The sequence below is a fragment of the Eumetopias jubatus genome, unplaced genomic scaffold (assembly GCF_037043125.1).
Source record: "Eumetopias jubatus isolate StellerSeaLion01/CBP00866 unplaced genomic scaffold, mEumJub1_p1.0 scaffold_11, whole genome shotgun sequence".
NCBI classification, from domain to species: domain Eukaryota; kingdom Metazoa; phylum Chordata; class Mammalia; order Carnivora; family Otariidae; genus Eumetopias; species Eumetopias jubatus.
Window position 1 is genome coordinate 61,628,376 of NW_028274817.1, and position 15,114 is coordinate 61,643,489.

Consider the following 15,114-nt stretch of genomic DNA (forward strand, 5'->3'; position numbering starts at 1 on the left):
TTTAAAAATTTAATTCACAAAGGTAAATAGTTTCAAAAATATCAATTTTAAGCATCTCATTTTATAATATAAGGAAACTCTTCAAATCAGTTAATTTGGAAGTTTTCAAGAGAGCAATAGAGGGGTGTCTGGGTATCTCAGTTGGTTAAGTGTCCAGCTCTTGATTTCAGCTCAGGGCATGATCTCAGGGTTGTGAGACTGAGCCTGGTGTCAGGCTCTATCCTCAGCATGGAGCCTGCTTGGGATTCTCTCTCTCCCTTTCTCTCTGCCCTTACCCCCCCCTCCCAAAAAAAGAGTAGTGCAATATTTTTGTATCACAGTTAAATTATTAGGAATATTTCATATTTGCTTGAGTTTCTTGACATAAACATAAAAACAAAAAACACAACTATTTATAGTCATTTGTCATCTGACATGCAATATTGTTACCTGTTATGGCATAATTGTCAGGCACTCTGTAATGTGAGTATGCACCAAGTATACATGTTTCTGATTTTTACCTGGCATACTTGTGCCGTAGTTGTAACCTTGCTTATATAGTTTTATGTAAGTAGAGATCAAGATCAAGAAGGACCAATATAAAATTAAAACCTTATTAATCCATGACATATTTACTTAAGATTCAAATACATGAATAATAAAAGCTTTAGTTCTAGATCACAGAAATAAAATATCCTGGTGTTATATTAAAGTATTATTGTTTAACAGTCATAATATAGTTTGTAACATGTTTAAAAATATGCATGTTATTTTTTATTGTGGTATTAATAGTTAAAAATATACTCCAACAAATGAAATTGAAAACAGACATTTACCTCTGAGGTACAACTTAAAAAAACACTGTTCTATTTCTTGACTAACTTTTGATTCTTTTTGAATAGACTGTAAGAGTACACTATGGAATGGGTCTGCTTTTGCAGCTCTACATAGAGGCAGACCTCCAGAACTACCTGTAAATTATGTGAAACCTCCAAATGTGGGTGAGTATGTCCATATGAACTATGAACATATTCTTGATTTGTTTCTTCCTGAATTCATTATACAGCCAAAAATAGGTACCAGAATTAAATTTGAAGTATAAACAAGCTGCTTGCATTCTTGAGGAGTTTCATGGTTGGTCTAACTTTTTTAAAGCATTTTTATTTAATGTAGTTATGGTTTTGTGATCTTGTTTTCTTTCTTTCTTAGCAGAAGAATTTCCTTTTTTATATATATGTGTTTTTAACCATATGGATGTCTGTTTACATATCTATGTGCTGAACTTAAAGATTTTACAGGGAACTATGTAAGGATAACTTTCAGAACAAAACAAAATATATTCTGCTTATATCTGTTTGCTAAACATACTGATGTGATAAATTTTATATGTATTTATTAAAACAAAAAAAATCACCCTTCCCCTTTTTAAAGTTTACTGAAATTTCCATGTTCCATTCAGATTATTCCTGGGGCATCTCTGGCCAGACCATTATGGTGAAATACTACTAGTGGTTTCCAAGGAGACCTAGCTACAAAACTATTTGTACTAAAATTTAACTCTTAAAAAGAATGTATAAACAGCTAGATGAGTAATTGACACTCTGCTTCCCTATTTTCTTACTCTTCTAAAAAATTATTTTATATAGTGCCTAGGGCCTAGAGAATATTCCTTAAATTCAAATCGAAAAATAGAAGTACTTTTTAAAAGGAATACTATTTTATATAATAAGCTTATAGAAGTTATTTACCCCAAGAGGTTAAATAAATTTAGGCTAGAAATAATTTCAAAAGCTTTTTGACAAAATTATTGATAAAGATTCATAAGGGTTATTGAAGTAAATTAGATACTTCAGTATACATTACTAACAGTACTCTTCCATAGCCTGGATGTTACTGGGTGAAGAAGACTACTGATTTGGGTCTAATTGGATATGGCATTTCTAACATTTTTTTTCCATTTTCAGGGGTGGTTTGTTTACCCTTTAGAATTTTACAGTGTTCACTTTTCCCCTAAAGCTTTATTCATAATTAACTTATTGACTTGAATTAAGATGGCTCTTATTATTCATGCATTTATGTTCAAAAGCTACAATATTTTTAACCACATTGTCAACATTATTTGTAATGCTTTATACTTCTTTCAGTGGTCACATGTAAAGTGCTGAAGAGCAGGATTCAGAGTATTAGGTTTTCCATCTTTCTTTAGCCTTTCTTCCCTTCCCTTTTTAAAAACTATTTTAACTATATACATTCAAACTTCTACCAGTTTTGTACAGTGAACACTTACATTCTGACTTGGATCACTTTGTTATTTTTATAGTAATTGCTCAGGAATTTTAGTGTTCCTGGCATCGATGCTTTCACATTCTTATTTCTGCCCTGTTATTTGAAGAGTTATTACAATAGAGATAATTCAACTATGATGTATTTTCATGTAGTATATACTAGTCAAAAATATTTAGGATATTTAGAATTCAGAACCTGGTAAAAACTCAGAGGAGTTGACTAGGAAAGTAGCAAGATGAATAAGAAGTCTTAAAATTTGTGACTTAAGTTTTCTCATTAAGGGGTATAGTTCTGCATAGCTACTTTAAAATCAATCAGTTTTATAGTTTCCCAGTATAAATAAAACTTAATCCAGAAGGTGGGCACCTGCGTGTCTCAGTCCCTTAAGCATCTGACTCTTGGTTTCAGTTCAGGTTGTGATCTCATGGGTCATGGTCATGGGTCCTGAGATTGAGTCTCCTGTTGGGCCCTGTGCTCATCAAGGGGTCTGCTTGAAAGAGTCTCTCCATTTGCCCCTCCCCCAACTCACTCGTGTGTGTGTGTGTGTGTGTGTTCTGTCTCTAATAAAGAAATAAGTCTTAAACTTAATCAAGAAGGTAATCTTAAAAGTTTAATCAATTAATCTTAGAACTTTAGCAATACTGTTTTTAAAAATTATTTTTTTATTTATTTTTGGAGAGAGAGAGAGCAGGGGGAGGAGGTTGGAGGGGCAGAGAGAGAGGGAAAGAGAATTTTAAGCAGGCTCCATCTCACTACCCTGGGATCATGACCTGAGCCAAAATCAAGAGTTGTATGCTTAACTGACTAAGCCACCTGGGTGCCCCAGCAACACCATTTTTTTTTAAGATTTTATTTATTTATTTGACAGAGAGAGACACAGCAAGAGAGGGAACACAAGTAGAGGGAGTGGGAGAGGGAGAAGCAGGCTTCCAGCCAAACAGGGAGCCCGATGCGGGGCTCGATCCCAGGACCCTGGGATGATGACCTGAGCCAAAGGCAGACACTTAACGACTGAGCCACCCAGGTGCCCCAACACCATTTTTTGATAGAAGTTTTCCTTGGTCAAGTAAATGTGGGAAACTGAGTTTAAAAAATTATAGAAAAAAATGAATGCATCTAGGACTGCTCAGAGCCTTTCATATGCTAAATGCATTGTGAATCACCTTATGGGGAATATTTCCTAAATAATTTGACAGTAGAAACCCTTTACCCAAAATACCTGCAACATTCTAAAAATTTCCTGGAAACAGACTTGAGAAACTGGGTTATAAGCCCCTATTTACACCAGAAAATGCTAAAGTCCAGAGAAGTATGGGACTGGCATTAAGTTATACTGCTTGCCTTCCAAACAGTCTATTTCTACACCACATTTCCTTGGTATAACAGATCTGTACTTATAGAGCATCAAAGATAGAAGATTAGCCATGTTACATTTATTTCTTTATTTTGATTTATTTATTTATTTTTAGAGAGAGTGTGTGTGTGTGTGCGTGTGGGTGGAGGGGGAGGGGCAGAGGGAGAAGGAGGAAGGAAACTCCTCGCTAAGTGGGGACCCTGACGTGGGGTTGGATCTCAGGACCCTGAGATCATGACTTGAGCCAAAATTAAGAGTTGGATGCTTAAGTGACTGAGCCACCTAGGCACCCTTATTACTTTTATTTTTTAAGTCAAATATATTATGGTATAATTCATATAAAGTAAATTTTTTCTTTTTAAGTATATAGTCCAACGAGTTTTGACAAACATATACATTTGTATAACTAACAGCACAATAAAAATGTAGAACATTCTGTCACCTTCTGAATTTCCTCATGTCTCATTGCAGTTAATCCTCTGCCCCTCCCTGTATTCCTGGAAACCAGGAACCTCTCTGTCCACTCTACTTTTGCCTCATTTACAATTTCATCTAAATGAAATAATAAGCATGTAGCCTTTTGTTTATATCTGATTTTGCTTAGAACCTAGTACTTTTTTGATTTATGCATGTCATTTCATGTATCAGTAATTTATTCCTTTTTATTACCAAGCAGTATTTCATTGTATGGATGGATATACCATGATATGTTTGTTAATTCATCAACTGATGGGCATTTGAGGTGTTTCAGATTTTGGCTATTATAAATAAAACTGCTATAAACTTTCTTATATATATCTGCATGAACATTGATTTTCATTTCTCTTGGGTAAATATCTAATTAATGGGATTGTTGGATCATGTGGTAAGTATGGATTTAACTTTTTAAGAAACTGCCAAAATATTTTGAAAGTGGCTATCCCATTTTGTATTCCCACCAGAAATGTATAATTTTAGAATTAGCTTCTCAATTTCTACCAAAAAAACAGCTAGGATTTTGTTTGGGATTACATTGAATCTGTAGATAATTTTGGGGAAAAGTAACATCTTAACAACATTGAACCTTACAATCCAGGAACATGGTATAATTTCCCATTTATTTAGGTCTTCTATAATTTCTCACAGCAGTATTTTGTAGCTTTCATTGTACAGGTTTTGCAAATCTATTGTGAATTTTTTTCCTAAGGGTTTCATGTTTTTTTGGTGCTATTTTAAATTTTCAAATTTATAGTTGTTTTTTTGATAGTAAATAGAAATGGTTTTTGTTTTTGTTTTTGTACATTGATCTTGCTAAATTCATTGACTAGATCTAATAGCATTTTTTTTTTAGATTCTTCGGAATTCTCTACATAGATGATCACATTGTCTACAAATAAAGACAGGTTTACTATTCCTTTCTAATCTTGTCTGCCTTATGGTTCTTTGTCATGCACTAGTGAACTGCTAGTGCTTCAGGTATAATGGTGAATTGAAGTGATGAGACTGGACATCCTTCCCTAGTTCCTGATTTTAGGGGGAGAGCAGGCTGTCTTTCACTGTTAAGTATGGTTGTAGATGCCTTTATCAGCTTGAGAATATTCCTTTCTGTTCCTACTTTGCATAGAACTTTTATCATAAATAGATATGTCCCACTTTTTAATTTTATCCAGTATAGTTAGACTTATACCAGTTATTTTTTGGGGCTCATTTTAACTGGTATTTTATGTAGAATAGTGCTACCCAATAGAACTTTCTGTAATAATGGAGATGTTCTATTTGATGCCATCCAAAACAGTAGGTACATATGGCTGTAGTATCCAAGGAACTCAATTTTTTAATTTTACAGAATTTTTACCAGTTTTAAAGTCTATAACCACATATGGCTAATGACTACTATAATGGACAGTGAAGATCTAGAACAATATGAAAACCAGTAAGCAGCTTCCTGGATAGGTACATAATTTAGTAATAATGTATTGACTAATGATTCATTTTACAGATTTAACCTATGGAATGTTTTCTACTTTTGTACTTAGAAACTACCTTTAGCTTTTCCGTTTTTGATTTTAGTAACTCACTTCAAAGATAATATTGTGCCACTTTCTAATGAATTTCACAGTTGTCTTTGGCCAAAAACAATAAAATTCTGACCTTATCTGGACTTTCCACAATATGGGATTATTTATTCAAATGTTCCCATCCTTTGTGCAGTTAATCAACAATGTTATTTAGTAATTTAATGAAATGGAGGTGAGGTAGCATGGCATAGCATAGACTAACTACGTAATACTTTACATATATGTGTACTCAAGTTTACCAAGGGTGATTTTCCAAATCCCTATAGAGAAAGAGCAAAGATGCCTATGATATTTATGTTATTACAAGTCTAAGCTCCAGTCATGCCATTTCATTACCTGTATGCTTGACTAATCAAATTGGGTTTGCATTATGCCAAAATTAAATCAAAGGAAGAAAATTGAACTAAATTCAAAACAGTATTAATACTTAATGCCACTCAAAAAAATCCTGGAGCATATGTAATTAATATTTGTAATATCATTTGAGATCTTGTATTATAATCACAAAATATTGTTTCTTCATTCCCTTAAAGATCAGTATTTGTTTTGGAAACTTTGTAAGTAGTTGCACTAAAATTTGAAAAAAAAATTTCACACAAACACAACTCTTCTACTGAGCTAGTTTTTCAGTACAGAAGTAATTTCTTTTTTTTTTAGTTTTTATTTTATTTTATTATGTTAATCACTATACATTACATCATTAGTTTTTTTTTAATTTTTTATTGTTATGTTAATCACCATATATTACATCATTAGTTTTTGGTGCAGTGTTCCATGATTCATTGTTTGTTCATAACACCCAGTGCTCCATGCAGAACGTGCCCTCCTCAATACCCATCACCAGGCTAACCCATCCCCCTACCCCCCTCCCCTCTAGAACCCTCAATTTGTTTTTCAGAGTCCATCATCTCTCATGGTTCGTCTCCCCCTCTGACATACTCCCCTTTTCTTCCTCTCCTGTTATCTTCTTCTTTTTCTTTTTTCTTAAAATATGTTGCGTTATTTGTTTCAGAAGTACAGATCTGTGATTCAATAGTCTTGCACAATTCACAGCGCTCACCGTAGCACATACCCTCCCCAATGTCTATCACCCAGCCACCCCATCCCTCCCACCCCCAACCACTCCAGTAACACTCAGTTTCTTTCCTGAGATTAAGAATTCCTCATATCAGTGAGGTCATGTGATACATGTCTTTCTCTGATTGACTTATTTCACTCAGCATAACACCCTCCAGTTCCATCCACGTTGTTGCAAATGGCAAGATCTCATTCCTTTTGATGGCTGCATAATATTCCATTGTGTATATATATACCACATCTTCTTTATCCATTCATCTGTCGATGGGCATCTTGGCTCTTTCCACAGTTTGGCTATGGTGGACATTGCTGCTATAAACATTGGGGTACACGTACCCCTTCGGGTCCCTACATTTGTATCTTTGTGGTAAATACCCAGTAGTGCAATTGCTGGATCGAACGGTAGCTCTAATTTCAACTGTTTGAGGAACCTCCATACTGTTTTCCAGAGGGGTTGCACCAGCTTGCATTCCCACCAACAGTGTAGGAGGGTTCCCCTTTCTCCACATCCCCGCCAACATCTCTCGTTCCCTGACTTGTTAATTTTAGCCATTCTGACGGGTGTGAGGTGGTATGTCATTGAGGTTTTGATTTGGATTTCCCTGATGCCAAGCGATGTTGAGCACTTTTTCATGTGCCTGTTGGCCATTTGGATGTCTTCTTTGGAAAAATGTCTGTTCATGTCTTCTGCCCATTTCTTGATTGGATTATTTGTTCTTTGGGTGTTGAGTTGGATAAGTTCTTTATAGATTTTGGATACTAGCCCTTTATCTGATATGTCATTTGCAAATATTTTCTCCCATTCTGTCGGTTGTCTTTTGGTTTTGTGGACTGTTTCTTTTGCTGTGCAAAAGCTTTTTATCTTGATGAAATCCCAATAGTTCATTTTTGCCCTGGCTTCCCGTGCCTTTGGCGATGTTTCTAGGAAGAAGTTGCTGCGGCTAAGGTCGAAAAGGTTGCTACCTGTGTTCTCCTTTAGGATTTGGATGGACTCCTGTCTCACGTTTAGGTCTTTCAACCATTTGGAGTCTATTTTTGTGTGTGGTGTAAGGAAATGGTCCAGTTTCATTCTTCTGCATGTGGCTGTCCAATTTTCCCAACACCATTTGTTGAAGAGACTGTCTTTTTGCCATTGGACATTCTTTCCTGCTTTGTCAAAGATAAGTTGACCATAGAGTTGAGGGTCCATTTCTGGGCTCTCGATTCTGTTCCATTGATATATGTGTCTGTTTTTGTGCCAGTACCATACTGTCTTGATGATGACAGCTTTGTAATAGAGCTGGAAGTCCGGAATTGTGATGCCGCCAGCTTTGCTTTTCTTTTTCAGTATTCCTCTGGCTATTCTGGGTCTCTTCTGGTTCCATACAAATTTTAGGATTATTTGTTCCATTTCTTTGAAAAAAGTGGATGGTATTTTGATGGGGATTGCATTGAATGTGTAGATTGCTCTAGGTAGCATTGACATCTTCACAATGTTGATTCTCCCAATCCATGAGCATGGGACGTTTTTCCATTTCTTTGTGTCTTCTTCAATTTCTTTCATGAGTATTTTATAGTTTTCTGAGTACAGATCCTTTGCCTCTTTGGTTAGATTTATTCCTAGGTATCTAATGGTTTTGGGTGCAATTGTAAATGGGATTGACTCCTTGATTTGTCTCTCTTCTGTCTTGTTGTTGGTGTATAGGAATGCCACTGATTTCTGTGCATTGATTTTATATCCTGCTACTTTACTGAATTCCTGTATGAGTTCTAGCAGTTTTGGGGTGGAGTCTTTTGGGTTTTCCACATACAGTATCATATCATCTGCAAAGAGTGAGAGTTTGACTTCCTCTTTGCCAATTTGGATGCCTTTGATTTCTTTTTGTTGTCTGATTGCTGTGGCTAGGACTTCTAATACTATGTTGAATAGCAGTGGTGAGAGTGCACATCCCTGCCGCGTTCCTGACCTTAGGGGAAAAGCTCTCAGCCTTTCCCCATTGAGAATGATATTCGCTGTAGGTTTTTCATAGATGGCTTTTATGATATTGAGGTATATACCCTCTATCCCTACACTCTGAAGAGTTTTGATCAAGAAAGGATGTTGTACTTTGTCAGATGCTTTTTCTGCATCTATTGAGAGGATCATATGATTCTTGCTCTTTCTTTTGTTAATGTATTGTATCACGTTGATTGATTTGCGGATGTTGAACCAGCCTTGCAGCCCAGGAATAAATCCCACTTGGTCCTGGTGAATAATCCTTTTAATGTACTGTTGGATCCTATTGGCTAGTATTTTGGTGAGAATTTTTGCATCCATGTTCATCAAGGATATTGGTCTGTAATTCTCTTTTTTGATGGGGTCTTTGTCTGGTTTTGGGATCAAGGTAATGCTGGCCTCATAAAATGAGTTTGGAAGTTTCCCTTCCATTTCTATTTTTTGGAACAGTTTCAGGAGAATAGGTATTAATTCTTCTTGAAATGTCTGATAGAATTCCCCTGGGAAGCCATCTGGCCCTGGGCTTTTGTTTCTTGGGAGATTTTTGATGACTGTTTCAATTTCCTTAGTGGTTATAGGTCTGTTCAGGTTTTCTATTTCTTCCTGGTTCAATTTTGGTAGTTGATACATCTCTAGGAATGCACCCATTTCTTCCAGGTTATCTAATTTGCTGGCATAGAGTTGCTCATAATATGTTCTTATAATTGTTTGTATTTCTTTGGTGTTGGTTGTGATCTCTCCTCTTTCATTCATGATTTTGTTGATTTGGGTCATTTCTCTTTTCTTTTTGATCAGTCTGGCCAGGGGTTTATCAATCTTGTTAATTCTTTCAAAGAACCAGCTCCTAGTTTCGTTGATCTGTTCTACTGTTCTTTTGGTTTCTAGTTCATTGATTTCTGCTCTGATCTTTATGATTTCTCTTCTCCTGTTGGGTTTAGGCTTTATTTGCTGTTCTTTCTCCAGCTCCTTTAGGTGTAGGGTTAGGTTGTGTATTTGAGACCTCTCTTGTTTCTTGAGAAAGGCTTGTATTGCTATATACTTTCCTCTCAGGACTGCCTTTGCTGTATCCCAAAGATTTTGAACAGTTGTGTTTTCATTTTCATTGGTTTCCATGATTTTTTTTAATTCTTCTTTAATTTCTTGGTTGACCCATTCATTCTTTAGTAGGATGCTCTTTAGCCTCCATGTATTTGAGTTCTTTCCGACTTTCCTTTTGGGGTTGAGTTCTAGTTTCAAAGCATTGTGGTCTGAACATATGCAGGGAATGATCCCAATCTTTTGGTACCGATTGAGACCTGATTTGTGACCTAGGATGTGATCAATTCTGGAGAATGTTCCATGGGCACTAGAGAAGAATGTGTATTCCGTTGCTTTGGGATGGAATGTTCTGAATATGTCTGTGAAGTCCATTTGGTCCAGTGTGTCATTTAAAGTCTTTATTTCCTTGTTGATCTTTTGCTTAGATGATCTGTCCATTTCAGTCAGGGGGGTGTTAAAGTCCCCCACTATTATTGTATTGTTGTCAATGTGTTTCTTTGCTTTTGTTATTAATTGCCTTATATAATTGGCTGCTCCCATGTTCGGGGCATAGATATTTACAATTGTTAGATCTTCTTGTTGGGTAGACCCTTTAAGTAGGATATAGTGTCCTTCCTCATCTCTTATTACAGTCTTTGTTTTAAAATCTAGTTTGTCTGATATAAGGATTGCCACCCCAGCTTTCTTTTGGTGTCCATTAGCATGGTAAATGGTTTTCCACCCCCTCACTTTCAATCTGGGGGTGTCTTTGGGTCTAAAATGAGTCTCTTGCAGACAGCATATTGATGGGTCTTGTTTTTTAATTCAATCTGATAGCCTGCGTCTTTTGATTGGGGCATTTAGCCCATTTACATTCAGGGTAACTATTGAAAGGTATGAATTTAGTGCCATTGTATTACCTGTAGGGTGACTGTTAACTGTCTGTTGTCTGTGTTCGTTTCTGCTCTTTGCTGCTTTTAGGTTCTCTCTTTGCTTAGAGGACCCCTCTCAATATTTCTTGGAGGGCTGGTTTCGTGTTTGGAAATTCCTTTAGTTTTTGTTTGTTCTGGAAGCTTTTTATCTCTCCTTCTATTTTCAATGATAGCCTAGCTGGATATAGTATTCTTGGCTGCATATTTTTCTCGTTTAGTGCTCTGAAGATATCTTGCCAGTCCTTTCTGGCCTGCCAGGTCTCTGTGGATAGGTCTGTTGCCAATCTAATGTTTCTACCATTGTAGGTTACATATCTCTTCTCCCGAGCTGCTTTCAGGATTTTCTCTTTGTCTCTGAGACTCGTAAGTTTTACTATTAGATGTCGGGGTGTTGACCTATTATTATTGATTTTGAGAGGGGTTCTCTGTGCCTCCTGGATTTTAATGCCTGTTTCCTTCCTCACATTAGGGAAGTTCTCTGCTATAATTTGCTCCAATATACCTTCTGCCCCTCTCTCTCTCTCTTCTTCTTCTGGGATCCCAATTATTCTAATGTTGTTTCGTCTTATCATATCACTTATCTCTCGAATTCTGCCCTCGTGATCCTGTAGTTGTTTCTCTCTCTTTTTCTCAGCCTCTTTATTTTCCATCATTTGGTCTTCTATATCGCTGATTCTCTCTTCTGCCTCATTTATCCTAGCATTTAGTGCCCCCATTTTCGATTGCACCTCATCAATAGCCTTTTTGATTTCGATTTGGTTAGATTTTAGTTCTTTTATTTCTCCAGAAAGGGTTTCTCTAATAACTTCCACGCTTTTTTCAAGCCCAGCTAGTATCTTTAAAGTCATGATTCTGAACTCTAGGTCCGACATCATACTAATGTCCGTATTGAGTAGGTCCCTGGCTGACGGTACTACCTCTTGTTCTTTTTGCTGAGGTGATTTCTTTCATCTTCTCATTTTGTCCAGAGGAGAATAGATGAATGAGAGAACAAAATGCTAACAGGTTTACAACGTCCCCAGCAAATATACTGTATACAAATCAGAAAAGACCTGAAACCAGGGGAAAAGAAAGGGAAAGAAAGAAAAAAGGAAGAGAAAAAGAAAAAAAAAAGAAAAAAAAAGATTAAAAACAAAAACAAAACAATACAAAAAAGGCAGAATATGATCAAATATGATCAGGCTAGTGCATAGATCAGTGCCACACACTAGATTTTGGGCGTATTTTGGTCTGTTAGAAAAAAGTGCCTCCTAAAATTTTAAAGGAAGAAAGACATATATGTACAAAATAAGGGTTGATACAATGAAGGGATGGAAGATGACTGTAAGGATGAAAATTATAAAAGATTTTATAAAAGGACTTGGTAAGATAAGTTGTTTGAAAAAAGAAAGAAGATTTAAGAAAAAAAAAAGGAAAAAGGGAGAGAATGTGATCAGGCAGGAGACCAGAACAAAGCCATACACTAGTGATTTAGGGTATATTTTGATCTGTTAGAAGAAACTGTACCTCAAAATTTTAAAGAGAGAACAACTTATATATATATGCCAAAAATAAGGGTAACTACTATGAAGGGATAAAATATGACTCTAAAAATGAAAAATAAAAAATGTTTTTTTAAAAAGGATTTATAAGATGTTGGTTGAAAAAGGGAAAAAGAAAAATAAAAAAAAAACAGTCAACAAAAATTAACTTTGATGAAATAATGAATCATGGTAAAAAAAAAAAAAAGCCATGAATCTATGTGCAGTATTCCCCTAGCGCTGGAGTTCTCCTATTCTCCTTGATCGATCAACTTGGTCTTGGCTTGCTGGCTGTTTGTGCTGATCTTCTGGGGGAGGGGCCTGTTGCTGTGGTTTCCAAATGTCTTTGGCGGAGGCGGAATTGCCCCGCCCTTGTCGGTCCGGGCTAAGGAAGCTGCTCCGGTTTGCTCTCAGGAGCTTTTGTTCCCTGCAAGCTCTCGGTACAGCTTTGGAGGACCAGGGCAGAAATGGTGGCCTCCCAATCTCCACTCAGAGGAGCTGAGAACTCGGGGCCCCGCTCCTCAGTGTGCCCCCAGAGAAAAGCAGTCACTTCCGTGTCCCCGGTCTCTGGCCGCACTCCGTGCTCACCCGGCCTGTGATCGAGCGTTGCTATCTCTGGCACCCGACCCCGCGTGGAGTCTCCAAACCCAGCAGATCCCTGCAGTGCGTTCCCGCACCGCTCCTCCCCGGGAAGGAAGGGGAGTCTCCCCGGATCTGCTGCTTGTTGGGTCCCTGCTGGGGGAGCCGTGCCCCGACTGGGCCGCAGATCACAGTTTATGGCAACCCCGAGCTGAGAGCCTGCGACTCTGCTCCGTCTCTGCAGCCGGCTTCCCTGCTCTGATACCTGGGAGCTCTGGCGCACTCAGGCACCCCCGGTCTCTCTGTGACCCCAAGGGTCCTGAGACCACACTGTCCTGGGAGGATTCCACCCCCCGCTTAGCCACGCAGCGACGTCCCTCTGCCGAGCCAACTTCTAAAAGGTCCGATTTTGTGCTCCGTGGCTCTATCACTTGCCAGAAGCGGCCGGCGGAGGCCCCTCCCCCGCCGTCTATCCTCCCGAATATCGCCTCGGATTCACTTCTCCGCACGCCCTACCTTCCAGTAAGTGGTCGCTTCTCTGTTCAGAGAGTTGTTGCTACTCTCCTGTTCGATCTCCTGTTGAGTTCGTAGGTGTTCAGAATGGTTTGATCCCTATTCAGCTGAATTCCTGAGACCAGACGAAATCTAGGTCTCCTACTCCTCCGCCATCTTGCTCCGCCTCCACATCATTAGTTTTTGATGTAGTGTTCCATGATTCATTGTTTGCATATAACACCCAGTGCTCCATTCAATACATGCCCTTTTTCATACCCATCACCAGGCTAACCCATCCCCCCAACCCCATCCCTTCTAGAACCTTCAGTTTGTTTCTCAGAGTAATTTCAAAAGTCTGTTTCATGTCCCTTTGAAATGAATATTTGAAAGAACTAGTCTTACAGTTATTTTCTATCATGATAACCATTTCAGAATTTTTCCTAATTATTATATTCTAAACAATTTCTATAAAATTATCTGTAGAAATGATGGCAGGATGGCTTGTTTATTCTAGTTTGAGACTGACATTATTACCCGAGGAACAAATGTGCATACTAAGGTCTCTAAACTGAATTAAGGGCATGATATGACAGGACTATTTTTAAACCTTTTTCTTTTCTCTTTTATCTTTAGTAAAATTGATATATAGCATTGTCCTATAATTTACATAGTAGGCCTGTAATTTATACTGTATATAGCTCAGGAGGCTTGCATTAACTCTAAAGCCAAATTAATATTTATATATTACCATAAGCTTCCATTTAGCATTGATTGGCTCTTGACTTATTGGCCATTGTATGGTTATATGTCACACTTAAACCCATAATTCACTTGGAGGTGGGAAACTGGCCTCTTGTTAATATTAAAATGTAAATTGAAAGAAAGTCTAATTTAAATTTTTTGTTTGGCTGAGGTGACTGGGTTTCTGCCAGGAATATGTGTCATCCTCCCTCTCTAATTCTGTGTATTTCTTATCTCTTGCCCATGGATAACACTTTTGCCAGGCCTTGCTTTTTCTTGACTCCTTCTCTCCACTCACCATGTTCCTCCTATTTGTACTCACATAATTGTGCATGAAACTAGTTGATTCTGAAGTCATTACTTTTATGTATCTGGAGAGGAGCAGGGGTTTCTTGTCACACCTGCAAGTAATTAGACTGGAAAATAAACAATCTTTTTTTAAGTGCCACATTGTGAGTACTCACTAAATATTACATGAATAGAAGTAGTATAATTGCTGCCACATGGAAACTTAAGCATCCCTTTTAAAGGCCTTGAAATGGTTTTATACAGCTCATGAATTTCTCATTTGTGCCCATTTCTGGAATCAATATTGTATTAATATCAGTATTAATAATTTGTTTCTTTATCTGAAAGAAAAACAGCTTTTATTATATAAGTCTTAGTATCGTCATGTATAGTATCATAAAAAATAATTTCTCTATTCCTATTTTGAACATTCTTTCCCTTCATCATTATTCTTTGTCATTCCTTTAGCTTTTTCTTTCAACATACACCAAAGCATTCTAAAAGAATCTTTTAGTATTTGTTTTATACATTTTATGCAGTACCTTACAGAAATAGAACTTCATATTTATAGTTCATAAAGGTAAGCTATAAAACAGTTTCAGATTTGTTTAGTTAGAGGAAAAGGCAGCCTAATAAGACATCTGTGTATAAAAACCAAATGCAGTTAAATGGTTTAGAAGATAGTGAAATAAAGATTTAGGATATTTATTCCCAAATTATATTAAGTGAACTTTGCAGAAAGGTTGAATGGAATTAGAAATACTGTTTATTTACTATATCTCAATATTATCCTAGGAATAAGACGTTCAGTGAT

The 15,114-nt window shown here is 37.0% G+C and overlaps 1 protein-coding gene across 5 annotated transcripts in view; it reads left to right on the top strand.

Annotated features, from left to right (window-relative positions):
• The window catches only part of BRWD3 (bromodomain and WD repeat domain containing 3), a 204,153-nt gene that overhangs the window by 13,456 nt on the left and 175,583 nt on the right, over positions 1–15,114 (top strand). For all 5 annotated transcript variants that reach the window (XM_028101475.2, XM_028101477.2, XM_028101478.2 and 2 more), the window contains one exon: positions 882–980. In XM_028101475.2, coding sequence (XP_027957276.1) covers positions 882–980 — 99 coding nt within the window. The remainder of the gene's footprint in view (positions 1–881; positions 981–15,114) is intronic.